At 38.5% G+C, this 26,572-nt stretch overlaps 1 protein-coding gene and 1 long non-coding RNA gene across 7 annotated transcripts in view; one reads left to right on the top strand and one right to left on the bottom strand.

Moving 5' to 3' along the window:
- LOC142074807 (tubulin-specific chaperone A-like) overlaps window positions 1-26,572 on the top strand; it is a 58,236-nt gene that overhangs the window by 27,395 nt on the left and 4,269 nt on the right. Inside the window, exons 2-3 of one of the 3 annotated variants that reach the window (XM_075135684.1) lie at window positions 19,373-19,478; window positions 20,420-20,552. In XM_075135684.1, coding sequence (XP_074991785.1) covers window positions 19,462-19,478; window positions 20,420-20,552 — 150 coding nt within the window. In that variant the 5' untranslated portion in view covers window positions 19,373-19,461. Of the gene's footprint in view, window positions 1-11,778; window positions 11,835-19,372; window positions 19,479-20,419; window positions 20,553-26,572 lie in introns of all 3 variants that reach the window. The other 2 variants (XM_075135685.1, XM_075135683.1) reach the window with 2 other exon arrangements.
- Window positions 22,831-26,572, bottom strand: part of LOC142074808 (uncharacterized) — a 61,494-nt gene continuing 57,752 nt past the window's right edge. For all 4 annotated transcript variants that reach the window (XR_012670715.1, XR_012670714.1, XR_012670712.1 and 1 more), the window contains one exon: window positions 22,831-25,501. This is a non-coding gene — a long non-coding RNA (uncharacterized LOC142074808). The remainder of the gene's footprint in view (window positions 25,502-26,572) is intronic.

Below are 26,572 nucleotides of genomic sequence, written 5' to 3'. Positions count from 1 at the left end.
CACCCTTCTATGAATAGAAAAGGCAGAGCAGAGTCTCAGGTAATACCTCTAACTGCATGTCATAGACAAAACAGTTTATGGGATAAAAATGGTTTTGGGTCAGAGGTTTGGGGACATGGTGAAAGAGCAAAACAAACATTTATTTTGGTACTTCCATCCATTACTCTGGCAAGGCTTTATATTTTTGTACAAACAAACTTTGTACACAGCAAATGAGTATGGAAAAATTCTTGGCTTATACAGTGCCTCTGACACACAACGTAAAAATCTCCACCAAGAATTCAAGAAATGTGCATACGCAGTGTCAGGCTTCTGTGAAATATTTCAAGTTAAAAAGCTAATGATAACTTTGTTTTCAACTGCATGAAGTCTTATTTCAGTTTTCATAGAATCATTTAGGTTAGAAAAGACCTTTAAGATCATCAAGTCCAACCGTTAACCTAATTGTCGCGAATGAGTGGTTTAGAGGCCACTAACACTGCCAAGTCCACCACTAAACCATGTCCCAAAGTGCCACGTCTACACATCTTTTAAATACCTCCAAGGATGGTGACTCAACCACTTCCCTGGGCAGCCTGTTCCAAGGCTTGACAACCCTTTCAGTAAAGAAATTTTTCCTAATGTCCAATCTAAACCTCCCTTGGCGCAACTTGAGGCCATTTCCTCTTGTCCTATCGCTTGTTACTTGGGAGAAGAGACCAACACCCACCTCACTACAACCTCCTTTCAGGTAGTTGTAGAGCGCGATGAGGTCTCTCCTCAGCCTCCTTTTCTCCAGGCTAAACAACCCCAGTTCCCTCAGCTGCTCCTCATAAGGCTTGTGCTCCAGGCCCTTCACCAGCTTCGTTGCCCTCCTCTGGACGCGCTCCAGCACCTCCATGTCTTTCTTGTAGTGAGGGGCCCAAAACGGAACACAGTATTCAAGGTGCGGCCTCACCAGTGCCGAGTACAGGGGCACGATCACCTCCCTGCTCCTGCTGGCCACACTATTTCTAATACAGGCCAGGATGCCATTGGCCTTCTTGGCCACCTGGGCACACTGTTGGTCATGTTCAGCCGGCTGTCAATCAGCACCCCCAGGTCCTTTTCCTCTGGGCAGCTTTCCAGCCACTCTTCCCCAAGCCTGCAGCGTTGCATGAGGTGGTTGTGGCCCAAGTGCAGGACCCGGGGAGGGGGAGACCTTATCGCTCTCTACAACTACATCTGTATAAAATACATCTCAATATCCGAGTCTATCCAAGTGATACGTTGTAAAGAATGAATGTCGTCATCTACTTTTTTGAGTTTGAGGGGGGACAAAGGTAAGTTTTTTTCTGAAGTGTCAAACCAAAGCTGTAGTTATTTTTGAGGTCAGTTTCGTGCTGATCAATGTGATACTTTTGCTTTATAATATACTTTATGGAGCTTTGTAGAGACTTTTCTGAATGGAATATTCACCCTGAACTTGGTGTATACCAAAATTAATGCATTTATTCTGATAATACAGAATACATTTTATAGGTATGCTATTATTGCTTAACTGTAACATAAATAAATATAATCAAAATGCTGAGAGGTTGAATTTCTTAGTCCTTGTTATTCTTAACTGTCCTTTGTTTTGTTTGTGTATTGCATTTTAAATTACTCTTGTTTCAACTAAAGTTCTGTCTTATACTGAAGGCAATATAGCTGGTGACTTCATTTCCACTTACTTATCATACGTCATAGTTGCACTTGAGAAGAATTTGAAAAATACAATAGCATTTTAAGGTAGCTGAGAGGATACATGTTGTAATGTATGCCAAAATGTTTTACCTTGAGTGCGTGAAGGACTAGAATTTCTGTTTTGTGAGCAAAGTTAAGATTTTTCTTTTACAAAGGGTGAGTACCCTTCTCTCCAATTGGTGTCCATCTAAGTTCTGTTTACAGACTACTACTAAAAAACAGGCTCATTTTTACCAAAGAGAAGAAAAGAAAAAGATCATTATTTAGAACAACATTTAGATTCCTAACTTTGGCAATCAGATTTGAGAGAACTGGTCACAGAGCTGACAATATTTCTTAACGCAATGTGCCTTTCAATGTATAGACCTTCTTGGTGATTAATGTTTGGTTTATTTACAGAGCTATTACAGGATGCAGGATATTGCGTAGCTGAAATAAGGCTAACTGTAGGGTTTCAGATGGGTACTAGGTGACAGAATTGTTTAAAAACAAGAGGATATTTTAAGGAACCGCTTATTGTAGAATAAAGGTTTATTCCATGTGACAATGTTGTGGTTTAACCCCAGCTGGCAACTAAGCACCACACAGCCACTCACTCACTCCCCCTCGGTGGGATGGGGGAAGAGAATCAGAAGGGTGAAAGTGAGAAAACTCGTGGGTTGAGATAAAAACAGTTTAATAATTGAAATAAAATAATAATAATAATAATAATTAAAAAAAATTAAATTGTAATGAAAAGGAAAATAATGAAGAGAGAAAAATAAAACCCAAGAAAGACAAGTGATGCAAATGAAAACAGTTGCTCACCACCAACCGACCGATGCCCAGCCAGTCCCCGAGCAGCGGCCACCCCACCAACCTCCCCCCTAGTTTTATTGCTGAGCATGATGTCATATGGTATGGAATATCCCTTTGGTCAGTTGGGGTCAGCTGTCCCAGCTGTGTCCCCTCCCAACTTCTTGTGCACCCCTAGCATACTCGCTGGTGGGGTGGTGTGAGAAGCAGAAAAGGCCTTGACTCTGTGTAAGCACTGCTCAGCAGTAATGAAATTTTCCCTGTACTATCAACACTGTTTCCAGCACAAATCCAAAACATAGCCCCATGCTAGCTACTATGAAGAAAATTAACCCTATCTCAGCGAAAACCAGCACATAGAAGTATAACCATGATAAGTAATCTACATTGTTTCTTTTTTTGGTTTTGGATTCTTGCAGTTAAAAGTTAAAGTTACTGTAGCTTATGTTTCGTATGACACTGTAGAATGTCTGCTAAAGTTATGCCTGTAATAGTTATTATGGTTGCAGGTTTTTCCATATATAAATGACCTGTGTACTTGAAATGCAACAAGTTATGGTATGGCTTTTTCTGGTACCTACTGTGCTATTCTTAATCTGTTCACTGTGTATGATCACACCATATATAAAGATTCTGGTTTAGTATTCATTTTAACCTGGGGGAGGGGGAACGACAAAAAAAAACCACCCACCCCACCCCCACAAAAAAACCCCAAATAAAAAAACCCAGAATCTTGCTTCTAAATAGATAAAGGGTGAAGGAAGAAGAGAAGAACAAAGTATCATGTGGGTATCTTTGTGTAAAATTCTGCTGAAATTTTTAAGGAAGAGGTGATTAAGGGATAGTATTGCTCCATTATGAAATTTCACTTTCCTTTTGAAATCAATAGCTTGCTTTAATTTAGCATCTCCTAAGCTACATATTCAATAGAAACAGCTTCATGGCATCTAGAGGAAGGATCTACTACATATTTTCAAATCAAAACTTCTTAATAGCATTAATATCAGCATCCCAATCTTATGAATGATAAATGGAACATTAAATTGGAGAATTCTGATTACTGAACAAAATGCAATGGAAAAAGTGTCACAGAAAGCAGTCTCATATTTCAGGTTTCATGTAATGTTTCCAGTTTTGAAAGCAGAATATTTCAAGTTCTGTTTCTGAAATGTACAATTAATACAGAAATAGAAGTAGGTAGATAAATATGGATGTAATTATTAAGCATCCAGATCTGAGAAAGGTGGGCAAAAAATCCAGTTAAAACTTAGTTCTAAACTAGGCCAGAACATGCAGTCCTTTACCTTTTGACAAAAGTAAGCAAACTTGAATAGCAGTCAGTTTGAAAAGTTAGTGTGCATAGAGGGAGATGTGAGTGTGAAAACATAATGTGAAAACATAAGTAGTGACAAAAAATGTGCCTTTTGTTCTAGCTAAAAATTAAAATAATTCAAAATGCTGGGTTTAGCGATGCAAGTTGCCTTTAGTTTCGATGGTGTGATAAATGACTGAACCCCAAAGAAGGTTCCAATTAAAGTTTACAATTTATTAAACGAATAGAGGCAAGCAAACAGCGCTGGGTGTGCCGGGAGTCTCCGCTCCACCAGGACACACACCATAACGCGGCACTCATCATAAATATATACAGTAAAACATTACATATTCATATAATTTTGTAATATGCCTATACATATGCATGACCTGTCCCTGCTTCGTATTAAAATGAGTTCCAAGAGTCATTTACATAGTCCAAGCATGCGCAGTAAAATTAGGGTTAGGGTCTTTTCCTCTCTGGTGGTCGTTCATAGTCTTCTTCACTGTGTCCGTTAGTTGAACTCTGGGCTTCCTTTGTCTATATATGGTCATTTAATTAACTCATCCATTCCTCGACTCTTGTAATGTAACAAGGCATTGGGTTATCTTGTCCTTTAACACTTATCCTTTCACAGGTGTTTGTTATTAGTGATTTACATAGGACACTATCTCATCACAGCTGTTACATAGGAGGCCTAACGAGCCAGCTCAAGGCCTGTCTGCTCTTATCAAGTGGGAGGATGTACCATGGTGAAATCTCAGTCAGGAATTGTTAGTTAATTTATGGCTTAGGCTAGACAATGGTTCTGTTATTAACCCTTAAGTGTTAGTTCCCTCTATCAATCCCCCCTTTTCTAAAAAGTTAGTAAATTCATTTACTATACCAGAATGTTCACTAAGTGGCTTTTGCAAGAAGCAGGAACTATATACATACTACATACGTTAACCACTCTGCTAGACTTAGGCTTGTGGTCATACAAGGGTATGTAAGACAGAAGGTCACACTTCATCACACGAATCAGATGAACATATTTCACAAACCCCCATCTTCTTTTTTATAGTATTGATTCGTGTTTTCGCTTCCAATCGAGTCAACACTTGCCGAATTGGTATTAACTTCGGATCATCTTTTGTTTTTATTATCATAAGGGAATGAGTTTTCCCTGGTTTGGGATCAATAGATACTGCAGATATTTGCATTCCTTGTATAACCGAGTGGATCAATCTAGTAAAACAAGGTATCAAACATGGAATTATTAACAATCCCCCACATATTCCCAATACAACTATCCCGATTTTGGTTAGCCAATCACCACTCATAAAATTTCCCCAAAATCCTCCTAGATTGATTCCATTCCAAGTTTGAACTGGGACATGTGCAATTTTCTTCATTTCTTTTACAAGCTCATTTACAGCTTTCCCTTCATCATCAATTTCTAAACAACAGTTACTAAGATTAAATTTTCCACAAACTCCTCCTTCTTGTGCTAGCAGATAATCCAAAGCTAAGCGGTTTTGATATAAAGCAGTTCTCATTTTGGTATTTTGCCTTGCAATTAATCCGAGTGCATCCCCGGTTTTATTTACAATTATTTCTAGCACAGCTTGTAACCTAATTATTCTATTAAGCATATATATTGGGGTCCTGTAACCCCAGGATCCGTCTTCTGCCCATGTAGCTGGATCATAATAGGCAATGATTCTCTCAGGAGGCCATTCGTTATTTTTCCAATTTCCAATTTGTAAGCTCCGTTTATTACGCCTTGTTCCCAATTCATCAGCTTCAGCATACACTTGGACTCCTAGCCGTTCTCCCCGATTTATGGGTAACAGGAAAAAACTGGGTCTTATAGTTCCTAATACACAGGATCCTGTCCAATTTTTTGGCAAATACGCATAAGCTAGTTTGCCACAAATCCAATAATGTCCTTCGGGAGTTGGCCAACCGTTTGATATGTTTGTTCCATTAGTCCAATTCTTAAATTGATCACTTATTTCCAGTGGGCTTCCCCACTTATCCCAGCTGTTCTTAGTTTCATTCCATAGGTAACCTCTTTCACAATCCAGATTACCTACTTGTCTTCGTTTTCCATCATCTTTTAGATTTTGCCAACAACTCCTTCCAATTATACTTGTTTGGAGTACCCATCGTTGTTTCCTATTACCCTTTCCCATTGTTTTCCATATTTGGGGATCACTTATATTACTTTCCATAGCTTCCCAAGGCCATCGTTCGCCTTGATCTGTTCCACCACAAACATAACAGTTAGTTATATTTAATGACTTAGCAATATTTTCAGCAAGATTTACAAATAGATTCTTAGCAACTGTGGGAATTTCATATTTCACTCCTGTTTCTATTTCATGATAAAATGAGTTAAACAATAACCGGTGTTGTATTGACTCTCTAGATTTCTCGTTAATTATTATCGGTAAAACAGCTCCCGGATCTTCCCCAGGTCCATATATCTTAAGTCCCATTTTTACATCTTGCTGTTTCCATTGTTCTGGATTCCAAATAGTTAGATTAACAGGGTTACAAGTATAGGCTGTACAATTGGGGAAAGTTACCCCCTTTTTAATTTCTGCTCTTAATTGAGTCCCCTTACATTGCTGAGGCCATCCCCGTGTGGGAGCTGTACTCCAACAGGCACAATCCCATCCTGTGCTTCCACAATAGTGATGACTCCTGGCAATTTTGTCTACACCATTGACGTAGCAATTGGAGGGTGGTGAGGACTTAGGCCTGAGACATAGATACTTTTCACTCTGACTGTAATATTTTCTCCAGTTCATATTCCCACAGTTAGAATACGGGTCATCATCAATAGCGTCACAAGCGTCAAAAGTTACCCATACGGGGTGACTTAAATTAGTTATAATTTCACTTTTCGCTATCAACCTTCCCTCTGCTGAGTTTGTCTTTATTTCCACCCAATATTGATAAGGGAGTTCCTTTGGATCATAGCATACGGTCCTATTTCCTTCTTTGCAGAGGACGTACTGGGTTTGGTTATGAATGCAGCTTCCCATTTTCTGGCCTTTACAGTCATAGACAGTATGATACACCAAGGTTTGGGAACTTACTCGTCCCCTTCTAGTAGTTACTACACATTGACTGCAGTTGTTTGCCGTAGTCAGGGTCAAGAAACTCACCCCAAGTAGAACTAGAAGAGGTCCGGTAAGGGCCATAGTGTTCGGTGGTCACAGCCCAAAGGGGTTGCATCCCTTGGCAGACCTTTCCAAGCCGCAACACCGCTTCCCTCTCCGGTCTTGCCCTCTTCCTTAATCTGAAGGGGTGCTTTCTTAGTACCTAAATTAATTGAGAGCTCGTTCTTTTCTTTCAATTTATAGAAAAACTATTTGATTAAACTGATAATAATAAAATCTAACCCACAGTAACTCTTCTAAGGGGGTAGATGTTCCATAGCGGATGCACCTAAAGTCTATATCATTTCTTAAACTGTGTTCTTGTCTTCCTCCTGGAGAGATAATATATATTAATTACACTGAGAACATTTCGCTCTTACAAATAAACAACATCTTCTACACAGAGGACAAATTCTAGTTCCAGCTCCTTTTTCAAGTTTTAAGAAAATATTATTTTTAGCTATTTCTCTCATGCACTATACTATTAACAATTCTACAGGAGTGGCCACAATAAAATTCCCACAGTAACTTAGCTTATATTCTCTAATTCACGCCTTTTCAAGTCCGTCTGATGGTTAGCTTAGTTTCTCTGGATTCAGAAGTGACTCTCCACTCCTTCACTGGACCTTTTACTCGTGACACATGTGTCCATCCTTTTTCAGCAGTTCTCACAGCAGTTTCTGTAGTTAATAAAACAAGAAAAGGTCCTTCCCAGAGGGGAGATAAATTTTCTTCTTTCCATGTCTTTATTAAAACCTTATCCCCCGGTTGTAACTGATGAATTGCAAATCCTAAAGGTGGTGTCTGAGCCATCATCCCGATTTCTCTTAGCTCTTTTAATCTTTTCCCAATGGTAATTATATATTTTTGGACACTATGATCCTCAATTACATTGTTCCCCAGAGGCATCCCTTGAGAATAAGGCATGCCATATAACATTTCATATGGTGATAATCCAGTCTCACTATGTGGCTTAGTTCTTATGTTTAAAAGTGCCAATGGTAAGCATTTAGTCCAGGGCATGTGTGTCTCAATCATTAATTTAGCCAATTGTTGTTTCATTGTTTGATTCATTCTTTCTACTTTCCCCGAACTTTGTGGGTGCCACGGAGTGTGGTATTTCCATTGAATACCTAATGATTGACATAATAATTTTACTATTTTTGAGGTAAAGTGTGTGCCCTGATCAGAGTCAATATACTGGATTATCCCATATCTAGGTATCAGATGTTCTAATAGAATTTTTGCCACCATTTGTGCCGTAGCTCGTGCTACAGGGTATGCTTCTACCCATTGTGTTAAATGATCTACTATTACCAATAAATATTTTATCCTCCCCACCTTGGGCAATTCAGTGAAATCAACTTGTACTTTTTCGAAAGGCCTATAAGCGGTTTTTCTTCCTCCCATGGCCGCTTGTCGAAACACCTTTTTATTTATCTTCTGACAAGTTAAACAGCCTTGTGTAATTTGCTTTGCTATTTCAAAAATTCCAATACAGCCAAATTGTTTAAGGAAATGATCACTTAACGCCTTTGTACCCCAATGTGTTTGTGCATGTAAACGTTCCAATATTTGCCTGGCGTAGGCTTTTGGCAACATTTCTCGCCCATTGGGCAGTGTCCATTTTCCTTGTTCTAATTTAGCCCCTATTTTCTCCAATTTTGTTAACTCCTCGGGGGTAAACTTCTTTTCCCCTTCCTCCTGTTCTTCTTTGCTGGTGTCTTCTTCTGTTCGGACTACATTAATTTTAGCGACCTGAATCCTCAGGGCTGCTCCCTGAGCTTCTTTATCTGCTAAATTATTTCCTCTGGTTCGGTAATCTAATCCCTTTTGATGTCCTCTCATATGTACCACTGCTATTCAGTCTTCTGTTCATAGTCTTCTTCACTGTGTCCGTTAGTTGAACTCTGGGCTTCCTTTGTCTATATATGGTCATTTAATTAACTCATCCATTCCTCGACTCTTGTAATGTAACAAGGCATTGGGTTATCTTGTCCTTTAACACTTATCCTTTCACAGGTGTTTGTTATTAGTGATTTACATAGGACACTATCTCATCACAGCTGTTACATAGGAGGCCTAACGAGCCAGCTCAAGGCCTGTCTGCTCTTATCAAGTGGGAGGATGTACCATGGTGAAATCTCAGTCAGGAATTGTTAGTTAATTTATGGCTTAGGCTAGACAATGGTTCTGTTATTAACCCTTAAGTGTTAGTTCCCTCTATCAATCCCCCCTTTTCTAAAAAGTTAGTAAATTCATTTACTATACCAGAATGTTCACTAAGTGGCTTTTGCAAGAAGCAGGAACTATATACATACTACATACGTTAACCACTCTGCTAGACTTAGGCTTGTGGTCATACAAGGGTATGTAAGACAGAAGGTCACACTTCATCACACGAATCAGATGAACATATTTCACAATGGCATACACACTTTAGTAAGTGAATCAACATAAAATCTGCTCTCTCCCCTTGCTCCTCAAGGGAATTTTCTGTTCTCGTTCAAAAAAAATCAGCTGTCTCACAGGTTGATTAAAATTAACTTTTTTGGAACCTAAAAATAGCAAAGCAAATAATATTGTCTGGAATTAAATCAAGCAACCTTGGTCAAACAATTACTTTATCCTCTATTAAATCAATATTTGCTGATGCTAATACTGGAGCTAGTTCCAGTAGTTGGAATTACAGCCCCTGATTTAGTATCTTTATTAGTAGTAATTAGGCTGCTGTCTTTCCCCAGTACTACTTTTCAAAGCTAGTATTTGGCTGACTTGTAGAAACTGGCCTGGATGATACCTACACTACATGCTCTACACACTGCTGCTTTATAAGACTGAAGGCCCTCTCCGATGGTGTGATTCCACGGGGGTTGAAACCAGTTCAGGTGAGTGTTGCCACAGCCCAATTTAGATCAACTGTTGTGGAACCACAGCTTAAGGCTATTTTGGCAAAACAATTTTTGATTATGTAAACTCTATGAAAAGCAGGGAGAATTCCTGCTCTTGCAATATCAGCATATTGTCTTTGGAATTTTTCTCAAGATATTACTGCAGTGGTGCTTTTGTGGCAGCTTCAGTTCACAAAAGGTTCTTATCAACCCGGTACTGTTCTGTCCATCCTCATCAGCACTTCTAGTAGAGCACTTAACTGTGACAAATTAGGAATTAATTTGCTCTGATGTGCTAACATGACCAAGAAGCTCTCTGCAAGACCTTTATTCTCTTTTCATTTGTATAAAATTCTTTGCTTCTTGGATCTGATTATGTTCTTTTGGCTGTTGAGTTCTCCTTAAGCAATCTTATCTAATATAGGCTGATCTGATATAGGCTTGTTCTTGTTTGGGGAAGGATTTTCTTTGGCATGCTCTCAGGTTTGCACTAGCATCTCAATGTTTGTTTTGGTCTTGAATTAGCTAATCAGGAATTACTTCTTCATTTTCCAGATCCTGAAGGATGTTTTGGTTTGAATCTAGCATTATGTAATCCAATATATACATAATGAACATACGTAACAAAGTACGTTGAGTTCTCCTTAAGCAATCTTATCTAATATAGGCTGATCTGATATAGGCTTGTTCTTGTTTGGGGAAGGATTTTCTTTGGCATGCTCTCAGGTTTGCACTAGCATCTCAATGTTTGTTTTGGTCTTGAATTAGCTAATCAGGAATTACTTCTTAATTTTCTAGATCCTGAAGGATGTTTTGGTTTGAATCTAGCATTATGTAATCCAATATATACATAATGAACATATGTAACAAAGTAGGAGATGTAACAGCAAAATTGCAATAACAACAAATAATTAAGCCTTATAATGGAATTGCAATGTAAAAATTACAGACGTCAGACTAGACTACCTTAATATTCCCTTCTGATCTTCAAAATTTCTTGCATTACTCTTGAATCTATGCTTGTTAGCAAAAAGCATCCTGCTCCCAAATATGGGTCCATTATTAGGATTAAAAGATGGATTCTTTTCCCTTTGAAAAATAAAGCCATAAAGAAAATTGCTACAATGTAAATTATAGAACTGTTACTTTTGTCTATAACTCCCAAACCAGCATCAACATTGTGAAATGTGTTCACTTGATTCGTGTCAATATGGAACAATGCTAGGGCCGCATGGTGAAATGTGACCCTCTCTGTATATGTAATCTTTAACCATTCTGATTGTTCTTGTATAGCCGCAGGCTAGTGGTTGCCCTGAAGGGGAAGATAGTTCATCGGGTCTGTTCCAGACAGACTGTCCTGATGGTGCCTTGGGGGTTGTGTCTGCGGGGCCTCTGCATCCTGGTTGTTTGGGTGGAGGAGCCCTATCTTTGAAACTAAGTTTCAACTTCTGTTCTTGCCTCTTGCAAAAGCCACCAAACCGGTTTTGTTGCTAACTGCATAGTGATAAGCAAGAGGGCATGTGCCGAAGAAGATACGCCATTCGTGGAATAGTTATGAATATGTATTAGCAGATGGGATATAAACCGAAGGCGGGAACTGTATGGGGTGCGCATCTTGGTAGAGCGGAGGCTCCCGGCGCACCCAGCGCTGTTTGCTTGCCTCTATTCGTTTAATAAATTGTTAACTTAAATTGGAATCCTGTTTGGGACTAAATCATTTATCACAATTGGGGGCTCGTCCGGGAGGGTCTTGGTTCCTGAATTCTGACTTGATCTAGGAGGGGCGCCCCACCATTTGGTGGCTCCTGATCGGGTCGGGTCGGGACTAACACCATCCTGAACCTGAATAGGGGCAAGCAAAGAATTTGATTTTTATTTATTGGCCAATAAATTTGATTTTTATGAGCTCCCTTGCCGGCTGCAGCAGTTTATTTTGCCCGTAATTCTGCGCGCGAAGATCCGAACGAAGACGACGGAGTCGTAAGTATTTAAGGTGTATACCGTTCGGTTGGGTGGGATTCGGTTGCCTGTGTGTGTGTAAGAGTGTGACTGAGACGGAACCTAGTTCCGAAGCGATTGTGGAGGTCTTCTAACCGCGGTTCCAATCTCCCGTGAGGGACTTGGCCGGTGAAGGACCGAAGCGATTCCTATAGGATTCGTGGGTGGGTGATAGGTCCTAAAACCCCCTGCAAGACACTCTTACTGGTAACCAAGGGCTGTAGGAATTGCCACAGTAAAATTCCTAGATGGGTCAGACAGAATCGAAGACCCAGGACCAGAAGGAAGGGAGCAAATTACCAGACATACCATCAGAAAGTCCATTAGGAATAATGATTAGAAATTGGAATGAAAGGGGCCCCAGAAAAGGAAAAAGTAAATTAAAATTGGTTCAATATTGCATGGTTGAATGGCCGAAGAAGCCTTTAAGAACACATGTCTTTTGGCCTGTTTTTGGATCTTTTGAAGACTGGATTTGCCAGGCTTTAAATATATATGTTAATTCAAAGGAACCTTTTAGTCAGGAGGAAAGTGATTATGCAGGATTATGGATCAGAACTTCACATCCTTTTCCAGCCTCAATATTTACATTAAAAACAGATGAAAGGTTTGAGGAAGAAGAAGCAGATAAAAACAAAAAGGGAAAGGAAAAAGATGATAAATGGGAGCTGCTGGATAACCTACCGCCTCCATTTCCTAACAATCCATCTCCGGCGGCGGCTCCCCCTCCGGTGGCCGTAGTACCAACAGCACCGGAATTAGATCGCCCTCCGGCTGCATGTACGAGAAGTAGGACTGCTGTATCTGAGGGAGCTTCTCTATATCCCTTACGAGAAGTACCCCTCGGAGGCAATCAGGGAGGCATAGGGTTTGTGGCAGTCCCATTAAATACCACAGATGTAAGAAATTTCAAGAAAGAAATGGGGACCCTATTAGATGATCCCCTCGGAGTAGCTGAAAAACTGGACCAATTCCTAGGCCCCAATACCTATACCTGGGAAGAAATACAGTCCATTTTAGGGATCTTATTCACTGCTGAGGAAAGAGGAATGATTAGACAAGCTGGAATGAGAATTTGGGAAAGACAGAATCAGGCAGGACCCCCGGGAGATCAGAAATGGCCAAATGTGGATCCCCACTGGGATCATCAACAACCCCAAGGAAGACAGAATATGAGGGATTTGAGAACATTAATCATACAGGGAATAAGGGAAGCGGTTCCCCGAGGGCAAAATATTAATAAAGCATTTAATGAACAACAAGGGAAAGACGAATCTCCAACAGAATGGTTGGAGAGGATGAGGAAAAACCTACAAATGTATTCTGGAATTGGTCTGAATACAGTGGCTGGGACAGCACTCCTTAGAACACAATTTGTAGCTAAATCCTGGGGGGATATAAGAAGGAAATTAGAAAAATTGGAAGACTGGCAAGAAAGAGGATTAGAGGAGTTACTTAGAGAGGCCCAGAAAGTCTATGTTAGGAGGGACGAAGAAAAACAGAAAGCGAAGGCAAAAATTTTTGTAGCAGCAGTAAGAGAAAGTCAAAAAGATAAGACTCCGTCTGGAGAGAAAAGGGAAAAAAAAATAGAACAGACACCCCGGGGACAGCCTTATTTAGAAAGATTTACAACTCCCGTCTGTTACTACTGTAACAAGAGGAGACATGTTCAGAAGAACTGCCGTAAGCGGGAACAAGATGAGAAAATGTTCAAAGAAGATTAGGGGTGTCAGGGGCTATATCTTCTGGGGACTTCAACATCAACAGAGCCCTTGATAAAATTATTAATTGGTCCCCATAAAGAGGAAGTTTTATTTTTAGTGGATACAGGAGCCGAAAAATCAACCATTCAAAAACTTCCAAAAGGAATAGAAAAAGGGAATAGCTATATGTCAGTAGTAGGAGCAAAAGGAGAGCCTTTTAAAGTAAATATTTTGAAAGATGTAGAAGTAGAAACAGAAAAGAAAATTTGTCTTAATGATTTACTTTTGCTCCCTGAAGCGGAATACAATTTATTAGGAAGGGATTTGATTTTGAAGTTAAATTTGAGCATTCAGAGTCAAGGGGACAAATTGCAGATTAAATTATACGCTTTAACACAAGAGGATGAAGAAGCTATTAACCCCTCAGTGTGGTATAAAGAAGGGGAAACTGGAAAGATAGAAATGGACCCCATAAGCGTTCAAATAATAGATCCGCACCGCCCAATTAGAATCAAGCAATACCCTATACCTATGGAGGGTCGAAAAGGATTAAAACCTGTAGTTGACAGACTTTTGGAAAAAGGAACCCTAGAACCATGTATGTCACCTCATAACACGCCCATTCTCCCCGTAAAGAAACCGGACGGGTCATACGGGATGGTGCAGGACTTAAGAGCTGTAAATCAGCGAACAATCACTAAATTCCCTGTGGTGGCAAATCCTTATACTTTATTGAGTCATATATCTCCCAAACATACTTGGTATAGTGTAATAGATTTAAAGGATGCTTTTTGGGCCTGTCCTCTGGATGAGGGATCCAGAGATTATTTTGCCTTTGAGTGGAAGGACCCCGAAACGGGACGAAAACAACAATTAAGATGGACTGTGTTACCACAGGGGTTTACGGAGTCACCAAATCTATTTGGACAAACTTTAGAGAAAATCTTACAAGATTTCACAATACCTAAGGAGGTAAAATTATTGCAATATGTGGACGATTTATTAGTAGCAGGAGAAACTGTAGAGGGGACCCGAAAAGCCACCATTAAATTGTTAAATTTTCTAGGGGAAAAGGGATTAAAGGTGTCCCAATCAAAGCTACAGTTTGTAGAACAGGAAGTAAAATACTTAGGACATTGGCTGAGTAAGGGAAGGAAGAAGTTAGATCCTGACAGGGTATCTGGGATTCTATCCTTAAGACCCCCACAAACTAAAAAGGAAATTAGGCAAATATTGGGATTATTAGGATATTGTAGACCATGGCTTGAAAATTATAGTGAAAAGGTAAAATTTCTATATGAAAAATTAACTAATAACCAACTCAAGTGGTTTACTGAAGATGATCAGAGATTCGAGGAAGTAAAAAAGGCATTAATACAAGCACCTGTATTGAACCTCCCAGATCTAGAAAAACCTTTCTATCTCTTTGTGAATACATCAAGCCAGACAGCGTATGGAGTTCTTACTCAAGACTGGGCAGGAATCAAAAAACCCGTGGGGTATTGTTCTAAGTTACTTGATCCAGTAAGCAGAGGATGGCCTGCTTGTCTCCAAGCTTTGGTTGCTACAGCATTATTAATAGAGGAAGTTAGGAAAATTACCTTTAGTGCTCCTTTAAAGGTGTATACCCCACACAATGTCAGAAATGTTTTACAACAGAAAGCAGAAAAATGGTTAACAGACAGCCGGATCCTAAAGTATGAAGCAATACTAATAGACTCCCCTGACTTAGAACTGAGGGTGACTTCTGCTCAGAGTCCAGCACAATTTTTGTTTGGAGAACCATCGGAGAAATTACAACATAACTGTTTAGAGGTAATTGAGACCCAGACTAAGGTGAGGCCAGATTTAAGAGATACTGAGTTGGAAAATGGAGAAGCGCTGTTTATAGATGGCTCCTCCCGAGTGGTGGAAGGGAAGAGAAAATCGGGATATGCAATAATTAATAAGGACTTAGAACTTGTGGAATCAGGACCTCTGAGTCCATCATGGTCAGCTCAGGCTTGTGAGCTGTATGCCCTATGTAGGGCCCTGGAATTATTAAAAGGAAAAAGCGGGACTATATTTACGGATTCTAAATACGCGTATGGGGTGGTCCACACTTTTGGAAAAATTTGGGAAGAAAGAGGTTTGATTAATACTCAAGGGAGGAATCTAATACATCAAGAATTAATAGTAAAAATTTTAAAGGCATTAAGAGAACCAAAGGAGATAGCAGTGGTACATGTAAAGGGACACCAAAAGGGATTAGATTACCAAACCAGAGGAAATAACTTAGCAGATAAAGAGGCCCAGGAAGCAGCCCTGAGTACTAAAGTTGCTAAAATTAATGCAGTACAAACAAAGGAGGACACCAGCGAAGAAGGACGAGAGGAAAGAGAGAAGAAGTTTACCCCTGAAGAACAAACAAAATTGGAGAAAATAGGAGCTAAATTAGAACAAGGAAAATGGACATTGCCCGATGGGCGAGAAATGTTGCCAAAAGCCTACGCCAGGCAAATATTGGAACGTTTGCATGCGCAAACACATTGGGGTACAAAGGCATTAAGTGATCATTTCCTTAAACAATTTGGCTGTATTGGAATTTTTGAAATAGCAAAGCAAATTACACAAGGTTGCTTAACTTGTCAAAAGGTAAATAAGAAAGTGTTTCGACAAGCAGCCACGGGAGGGAGAAAAACAGCTTACAGACCTTTCGAGAAAGTACAAGTCGATTTTACTGAATTGCCTAAGGTAGGGAGGATAAAATATATATTGGTAATAGTAGATCATTTAACGCAATGGGTAGAAGCTTACCCTGTAGCACGAGCTACGGCACAGATGGTGGTAAAAATTTTATTGGAACATTTGATACCTAGATATGGGATAATCCAGTACATTGATTCTGACCAGGGCACACATTTCACTTCTAAAATAATAAAACTATTATGTCAATCATTAGGTATTCAGTGGGAATACCACACTCCGTGGCACCCACAAAGCTCGGGGAAGGTAGAAAGAATGAATCAAACAATAAAACAACAATTAGCTAAATTGATGATTGAGACACAAATGCCCTGGACAAAATGCTTACCATTGGCACTTTTAAACATAAGAACTAAACCACATAGTGAGACTGGATTATCGCCATATGAAATGTTATATGGCATGCCTTATTTTCAAGGAATGCCTTTGGGGAACAATGTAATTGAGGATCATAGTGTCCAAAAATATATAATTACCATTGGAAAAAGATTAAAAGAATTAAGAGAGATTGGGATGGTGGCCCAAACACCACCTTTAGGATTTGCAATTCATCAGTTGGAACCAGGAGATAAAGTTCTAATAAAAACATGGAAAGAAGGAAACTTATCTCCCCTCTGGGAAGGACCTTTTCTTGTTTTATTAACTACAGAAACTGCTGTGAGAACTGCCGAAAAAGGATGGACACACGTGTCACGAGTAAAGGGTCCAGTGAAGGAGTGGAGAGTCACATCTGCACCCGGAGAAACTAAGCTAACCATCAGACAAACTTGAAGAGGCCTTAATCAAAGAGTATAAGCTAAGTTGCTGTGGGAATTTTATTGTGACTACTCCTGTAAAAATTGGTGAAATAACAGGGATCAGTTAAGCATTATCCCCTAGGGATAACAATAGGCTATCCACAGAATACACCAGATTTTTGGGACATAGCATACAAATTGGAAGAGGCCACCCCTTAAGATTAAAGAAGAGGGCAAGACCGGATAGGAAACTAGTGCAGTGGCTTGAAAAAGTCTGCCAAGGGCTGCAACCCCTTTGGGCTGTGACTGCCATCACTATGACCCTTACCGGACCTCTTCTAGTCCTACTTGGGGCGAGTTCCTTGACCCTGACTACGGCAAACAACTGATGTCCCAGAACTAAGGAGACACCCTATTGCTACGATTTTTGTGGCATTAATATTGAAATAAAAGAAAAGGCAAAGGAATCGGTGAACTCAATTTATCATGAAATAGAAACAGGAGTGAAATATGAAATTCCCACAGTTGCTAAAAATCTATTTGTATGCACTTAGATTAATTGTAAAAACTGCTTTGTATTAGAATCGCTTAGCTTTGGATTATTTGCTAGCACAAAAAGGGGGTGTTTGTGGAAAATTTAATCTTAGTAATTGTTGTTTAGAAATTGATGATGAGGGAAAAGCTGTAAATGAGCTTGTAAAAGAAATGAAGAAAATTGCACATGTCCCAGTTCGGAATACTTGTATTGGGGATATGTGGAGGATTGTTAATAATTCCATGTTTAATACCTTGTTCCGGTTATACAAGGAATACAGATATCTGCAGTATGATAATAAAAACAAAAGAAGATCCGAAATCGATACCAATTTGGCAAGTATTGACTCGATTGGAAACAACAACACGAATCAATACCATAAAAAAAGACGATGAGGGATTGTGAAATGTGTTCACTTGATTCGTGTCAATATGGAACAATTCTAGGGCCGCATGGTGAAATGTGACCCTCTCTGTATATGTAATCTTTAACCATTCTGATTGTTCTTGTATAGCCGCAGGCTAGTGGTTGCCCTGAAGGGAAGATAGTTCATCGGGTCTGTTCCAGACAGACTGTCCTGATGGTGCCTTGGGGGTTGTGTCTGCGGGGCCTCTGCATCCTGATTGTTTGGGTGGAGGAGCCCTATCTTTGAAACTAAGTTTCAACTTCTGTTCTTGCCTCTTGCAAAAGCCACCAAACCGGTTTTGTTGCTAACTGCATAGTGATAAGCAAGAGGGCATGTGCCGAAGAAGATACGCCATTCGTGGAATAGTTATGAATATGTATTAGCAGATGGGATATAAACCGAAGGCGGGAACTGTATGGGGTGCGCATCTTGGTAGAGCGGAGGCTCCCGGCGCACCCAGCGCTGTTTGCTTGCCTCTATTCGTTTAATAAATTGTTAACTTAAATTGGAATCCTGTTTGGGACTAAATCATTTATCACAAACATAAATGGAGAAAATACTCTAGGCAACACAAGACTATGAGGCTACTGTGTTATTTGGGAATTTTACTTTTCATTATTTTGTATGAAAACTAGTATGGGAAATATTGCATTTAATGGCATGACATGGAGTTGTGATCAGGAAAAAACCAAAACAAACAAACCATTTTGGGATCATAGTTTGTGAACCTGAAAGTGCTTTTTCTTTTCATTTACATGTGATAACTTTTTTCAGAGTTACTACTAAGAAGAATGTCCGTCAGTTCAGGTGCAGTGATGTTATTTAGTAGTGAATAGGAAAGAGGAAAGGCCGCATGACTATAACAGCCAATATAGGTCACTCGCAAAACTATCAGAGTCTGGATGGTGATGAGAAAGTCTGGCAAATGTTGATCTAAAAGTCCATGATAAGAGTGTTGCCTTTGCAGACATCTTAATATTAAGTTTGTTTTGGCTACCTATGATGTGAGGACTTTTTTTTAGATAGCTTTCTCCTCTGTATTACTGTCTGTATTAGCAGTCATCCAGATCTATAAGGCAGCTTCTTATCTGTTTCTATTATGTATTTGAAATGAAGTATCAGTATATAGCTTTTTTAGGATATTCTATATGGAGCCCACACAGACTCTTTAAAAATATTTTAAATTGAAATTATTTTAATAAGAATTATTATACTTTATAGCTAAATTCGTCATTTCCTAGATGCAGTTTTTTTGCAGTGGTTAAGAGCCTTTTTTTATAAAACTGTGTATTATCTTATAGGGCTGCAGATTTCAGGTTTTTTTTTTGTTTTCAATGGCATAACTTTTTACCATAATAGAACCAGATTAACACAATCACTTGGTTTAATTGCAGATTGGCAAAAGAAAAATTTATGTATGAAAAAGAAGCAAAACAGCAAGAAGAAAAGATTGAAAAAATGAAAGCTGAAGCATGTGATAATTATGGAATTAAGAAGCAGGTAAACTATCCTAAAACTTGTTTTATAAAATCCTTCTTTGCTCTGATTTAATCATAGTCATCCTTAAATAAAAGAATCTCCTGTACTTTTTTCCAGACTCCTGTTATATAAGTACTAGACTAAAATCCTGTCAATTATAAAAGTCATAATATGCATTTGTAGAAACTTCCTTTCCTCCAGAACTGTTAAATTATAAGGAGACTGGGTATGGATTGTTAAGCACTTGGTGTCAGGATGGCTATTACTCACTAACAATGGGTATAGTTTAGAGTCACTATTACGATATGATTAAATTTTTCTTGGAAGGTTCCCCATAAAGGACAGTCGTTGCAGACAGTTGGTACATGCCCTTTTGGAAGGAGTGTCAAGTTTCCTTGTCACTGAGAGAAGGCTTGGATTTGGGAGATTCGTTTATATTCTTTACAGAAGTGTGGCATGTCTGTGTTTAACTGTGGCCTTTATATTCTTTCAGCTAAATATGCTAAATATCTTTTAACTGTGTTTTCCCAAGCATTTCCCAGATGTTTTCTCTTAAATCTTCACAGAAACTGAAACTGTAAATTAAAATTATTTTCACTTGTTTCAATAGTCTGGTGACTTCGTGTTATAAAACCTACTGTTTTCCCATCTTCATTTTCAAACAATGGAAGAATAGGTTAAACAAAACCCAATATAAAAATAAACGAAAACAAGCTAGGAGAAAGCCCTTTTAGAACAAACTAAAACAACTTTTTATATAAGTTCATGTCCTGCCTTGCTTTCATTATGCCATGAGAAAGAAATACAAATAAAGTATTTGTATAGAAATAAAGAATTGTATTTATAGAGCTGAGCTGTCTTCTGCCTCACCACAGACTGAGACTCCAAGATCCTACAGAAATAGTATTTCTGAAGATCTGTTGGTGCTAACAAGAACTAATGAATGCAATTCCTGTTTTTAGTGTCCCCCATTCATCAGATTATTTGACTGCACCGTGGTATTTCCACAGTGACCTGGCAAGATATCATCAAAGTCAAAAAAAGCGGAGGCTGGGAACTTCTGCTGTGAAATGGAATGTTACACACTACTTGAAGGTATTTTCAGAGACCGATGACAAAAGCCTTCAAAGAGAATAGTCTCGATTCATTCAGAAATTGCCTGATCCACTTTGAAAGCAATCAATTCCTCCAATGACATCTTCACTTATTGTTCTTTTAGAGCACTTTGCATTCTGGAAGTTGTTAATATTTTAGGTTGTAAAGAACTTGGAGGCTCAGAAAGAATGTGCACGCTTTTCATAGGATCAAATTTCTTACACTAAAGAAAATTACATAATACCAGGAGAGCTTGCTCAAAAAACCATTTTGGATAGAGTTAATACTTTGAGAAGTTCTTCAGGAAAAATATCTGTAGTTACACATTTTAAGAATTGCTTTTAGTTAATAATTCCTAATCTGAATAACTTTATTTAAAAATATGGTTATAGACTTTATTTCAGTAATGAAAAATAGCATTTGGGGGATGGGAATGAATTCAATCATTTGAGACTAGGAGAATAATTTTAACTTATTTTAGCTGAGGTATCAGCTAAATCAGATATGTATATACAAATCAATCCAGAGTTGAGGGAGGGATGCTTAAAAGCATTACTTGCCTCTTAATGTACTACTATTCTCATTTAGCTTTCTAGTTACAACTCTGCAGTAGAACACATGGTTTAACAGTACAGAAGTGTCTAAGGAAAAATTTACTTTAAAATTAATAATGCCATTCCTAAATCATACGTAGACTTTAGGGTGTGTCTGGTCTGTAAGGAGGGATCAGTCCCTTTGTAGAACAATAGTTAGGGTTTGACTCAATATTTTTCTCCTAACTCCTTATACAATTAGGCACCTTGTGGTTTCTGTGAACTCAAGTGATCTCTAGCTGAGGCAGTGACCAACTAGGGTAGTTGGCAGTTGTTAGATACTAGCCTTCACCTGCACTGTCCAGAAAGACTATTTTAATGAGGAGCAGATTCAATATCTGAGAAACAAAAAGGACAGTTTTCTCGCAGTGCTGGTATACTCTGACCAAGAATATAACTTGAAGACCCCATATATTACCATTGTCCTGGGTGCATGTTGTATTTGCATTACTTGCTGTGTCTCAACTAATGTACTTCAGCTGAATCTAAGCTGGGTGAGATCTACTTGTGGTAGGTAGTATATCCCAAGGAAAGAATCGCTAGCATTATGGGGCAGGGAAGCCCTTCCTTTCCCATCACTTACAGTTTATTTAAAAAAAAAAAAAAAAGAGAAACCCCCACACCAACAAACAAAAAACAAAAGAAAACAACAAACAAACCCCCCCAACCCCACCCACAACAAAAAACCCCACCCGCAACAAAAAACCCCAAACCAAAAAAAACACACTCTGTCTGGTTTTTGTCTACAAAAGGCAGATGAGAAGTTTAGAATTTAGGGGAAAGCTTATAACAATTTATTGGCAGAAAAAACATAATAAATGAAGAGCAGTATTTGGGGGAAAAATACTATGAAAAAAAAATTTTCATAAATTTTATATCTCAAAATCACACTATCTTCAACCACAAGACTTTTAGGAAAAAGGATTATTAAGTATTTTAATAAAATACTAAATTGAAAACAATTTTAATAAAAACTGAACTATTTTATACAAAACAGGTTTGTCTAAGTTAGAAAAAAAGTATTAAAAGACTTTTGATGTATTCTATCAGGTGTAAATTCTGCATATAGTTTCTATAGAGGGTCATGAAGACCCCTGACTGGTAGCAGCAAATAATGCAGTTGTTCCTCCGTGTTTTTTTTTTTTTTTGTAATGAAGCCTGAGTTTCCACACAGTTGTAATGGTTCTCGATATATGAAGACTTTACATAGGGCTTCATGATACTTTATCTGTAATAGAAACTTTTCACTGTAGTTGCTCATGAATGCAGACTAATGGTAGGAACCAGTAGTTTTCTGTATTTCTGTGGTTGTTGATTTGTCCTGTACATAAATAACATTCTTTCCTATCTCATGCTTTTATCTTGAGGCTTGTGAGTGTGGGAAGAGCCTGAGGTATCTACTCCTTATTTCCTCTCAGTGGGATTGTAGATCTACTCTAGAGTTTTTGTTAACTGTCAGCATTTTTACTGATAAATGATAATTTATTTATTGTTTAAATAGTTATCCTACAGTTCCAAATGATTTTTTGTGTAATGTCTTTTCCAGATGAATTAAAAATCCAATGGACTTAACGTAGAATTTAATATCTGCATGCCAAAGAGTACATACAGTCTTGCTAATACACAGTTTTTCTCCAAGTATTCGTGAAAACAGCAATATTTCTCTTGCTTTGTTGAGTGGGAGGTAGAATATTTCCTGAAACAGCTAAAAAGAAATACATTTGGAAACAATTTATATTGTTTTGGAAAATTATTGTTGAAGATGAGAATGAGCTGCTAACCTTGTTACTGGAAGTGTTCTAGCTGAAAGGAACATTGTAATGTTCTGTAACTTTTTCATTTCTAAATGTCTATTTAGCATCAAAGAAATGCTCTAGTTAGCTCAGTTGGCTTTTTAAGTTTTTAACTCTTTCCACCCCCCACCCTATTGGTTCAAACAAAGTTTCAATCTTCTCACCGATCAAGTACAGTAAGATTAGATGAAACATACAGTTTCACTGCAGTCTGATTATTTTCATAAGTTGTTTTTTTTTTCTAAGAATATATGATCTTTGCTTAATAATCTGAACTCTGTAGCTCTAGCTGCTTAGGTAAAGAGGTAGTGGAAATACTAATGAAGGGTCTAATGCTCCCCCTTATGTATTTGGACAGTATCCTTAACAAGCACAATTTGTTTCCTTAAAAGCTAGCAACTTGGAATTCTCTGTACTAAATACAGAATAATATTCCTAACATACAGGTGATATTAAAAATGCTTTAAAACTTTGGTTTTATTGCCTAACGTGCTTTCTGAAAGAGACCAAATGATGAAAAATCATTACTGTGATCTTCCTTTTTCCCTTCTGTTTTCCAGGGGCTGTTTTCCTTTTTATCTAGGCAGGTGTAAATACCTTTTGGATTCCAGATTTTATACTGAAGATTAAAGGCACTTGTGCAATATTTAGAATAAGTTAGTATGGCAACATTCCTATGGTAGAAAAGACTTGCCACCAAGATGGGACATGATTCATTTCTTCTGTAGTTGGGCTCATTTTTCCTCTGCTCTAGAGGGAGGAAAAAAAATCTGGACTTGATTTTTCTGCCTTCTGTCTATCTAGGGAACTTCCCATGTCTGTTCTGCTTCCAATTTTAGCACAAATATTTCCCCAGGTATTTTGCCTCCACAAAACAGATGGAGGATTCCTCCCAAACCTTCAAGCTTATTCTAAAACATCTCCTAACCAGCCTGCTACCTTTTAGCAAAGCATGCATTCAGAATCTATATGCTATCTTAACAAGCAAACAAACAACAACAACAACAACAAAAACCAACCCTCTAAACCTCTCCCCCAGGCTTAACCTCGGCAGAGAGAAAATTTGGTTATTTGTTCTAACAAGGTTGAGCCATTCTTGTTGGGAAAGCAAGTCTGTCTTTTGTCAGTGTTTTCTTTATGCTACTCCCAAAGAAACCTCTTCATTCAGATGTTTACCACCTCTCACCTGTTTACAGGGTGAGGCTTTATACTTGCATCAACACGGATCTGTTCAGGTAGAATTTTGAGTTGCTGGAAGGAAATGTGCTGCCTGCTGATTAAATGACAACTTTCTGTAATGGATAATTCCATTATCATCCTCTAAGTTAATTTTAAAGAGCAGTATCTGTAATTTATGATACAGAGTATTTAATGAAAAACTTTTTCAGTGGAGGACATGGAGTTTTGCTTCTGTCCTCTGAACAGTATCTCCATTTTTTAGTTTAGTTACTTTGTGGTCGATACACGGCCATTTCAGTGCCTGAAACGCTCAAGCACTATAGAAACAAAACAACGTTCTCCAATTCTTTACTGCAAGCTTTTGTTCGTGGTCCTTCAGAAGTGTTTTGATCAAATGTATTTGGCAAAGAACTCACAACAGACTGCAGTGTGTTCTTGTATCCTGTATTTGTGGATAGCTCAAGCTTTCTTTTGGGCCTGCTATGTGAAAATAAAACAAGTTGCTTCAAAGGAAGTAGAACTAATAAAACTTGGTTTCCTACAGTTTTTGTGTGTGTTTGGGTTTTTTTCCCCTCTATATTCCCCTTAATGCTGTATCTCCTGTGAGCTCCTGCCTTCCCTATACCCAGCTTTCTCCTACATCACCTATGCTGTCCTACTCCCTGTGTCCCCTTGCCACCATCCTGGCCCAGCACCTCGTGCCTTTATATTCCCTGATTACCAGTGAGGTGAGAAGTAATACCATGCTGTGGATTTAAGTTACAAATATGTTGATTAGCCAACCAGTAGCCTTAGCATCACTGTTTACTTTGTGCCACAGTCTTTTCCTTAGTAGGATTATTAATTTTGGAACCATTGGTGTTCATGATACTTAGAGATGTCCTTTTTTTCTTTTGGGTCTCTGTCCTTCCATCAGATATGGCTGTAACTGGTCAATGGATTCCAAGTGTTTTACAAACTTTCTGATGAAAAGTAGTTCAAACAAGTAGCACTGAATTATTTGCATGCTTTTTCTTTTCTTCCCTACTGTCTTTGAGTAGATCCATACTGTTATGATTATCTGTTTTCAGTTGTGCAACAAAGGGCAAGTGATTATCAGGCAGTATTTAAAAGCATGAATATATATTCATGTGTGTGTATATAATTCATATATATATGACTCATTCACAGTTCTAATTTTTCTTAGCCTATCTTTTGTGTTTAGAACACCATTCCTGTCATAGAAAACAATATTGTCACCATACCCTGTGACCCAGTAGTTTATTAGGTTGTCCTTCTTAAGATCAAGGAATGAGAGCGTGTCCTATGGAGGTTTTCTTGTTGTTGTTTTCAAATTATTTGTGGGTCTGCACATCTCTAAATCTCTTGTTAAGTTGTGGGTCAGCTGAAAAAAACAAAAACAAAAAAATAAAAACAAAAACCCCACCAAACTCTGTTTCCATCTTTTTGAAGCTGATAAAACTGTTGTCCACATTACACAATAAATGTCAGTTAGGCTGAGCAAAATTGCTTCCTGTTGCAGAATACTTGGTATCGACACTCATAAGCAGTAATATTTATTTGTATTCTTAAAGTATCAAAAATTTGTTTTAGTATAAGTGCTTGGGTGAGCCAAAAAATAGAGAATCTGCCTCATCTGAGCAGCTCTGATCTGCCTAGATAAGTTGAAATACTGGCTTTGAACTTTTATTGTGGGACCTGCTAAAATCAAAGTTGCTTATGTTTAAAGCCTCGGGCATTACCTCCTCAGTTGTTTCTCAGAGAGTTGTGTTTGGCCTTTGTGCTTATTTTGAATGTGTAAAATAATTGTATGATTTTTGTTATGGTGCCCTTCCACTTAAGCAACTGGTAGGTGGATCTGTGTGTTTGCATCTATTTGGCTTTTCTGTTTCCAGTTCTGCTTTATCTGTCACTGCAATCTGGAATTTATGGAAAACAGATTGAAGGCTATTGATAGTGCATTATGCACACTAGTTCTTTGACATCTGAACCAATTTACAAAAAATCCACATAATGTTTAGTAAATAGGCTATATACACCCCAACAGTTAGAGAGCTTGTCGTGGTTTAACCTGGCAGGCACCCAAATACCACGCAGCCGCTCACTCACTCCCCCCACCCCCCCAGTGGGACGGGGAGAGAATCGGAAGGGTAAGAGTGAGAAAAACTCGTGGGTTGAGATAAAGACAGTTTAATAGAACAGAAAAGGGAGAATAATGATAATAAATAATGATAGAATATACAAAATGAGTGTTGCACAATGCAATTGCTCACCACCCGCGCTGACCGATAACCAAGTAGCGATCGGTACTTCCTGGATCACGCCTACCGTTCATATACTGAGCATGACGTCACATGGTATGGAATACCCCATTGGCCAGCTGGGCTGGCTGTCCTGATTATGTTCCCTCCCATCTTGTGTACCTAGCTCAGTCAGTAGGCATGGGAGCTGTCCT

The sequence above is a fragment of the Calonectris borealis genome, chromosome W (assembly GCF_964195595.1).
Source record: "Calonectris borealis chromosome W, bCalBor7.hap1.2, whole genome shotgun sequence".
Lineage (NCBI taxonomy): Eukaryota > Metazoa > Chordata > Aves > Procellariiformes > Procellariidae > Calonectris > Calonectris borealis.
Note: the sequence above shows the minus strand (reverse complement) of the source record. Positions and strands in the feature narration are given on the sequence as shown.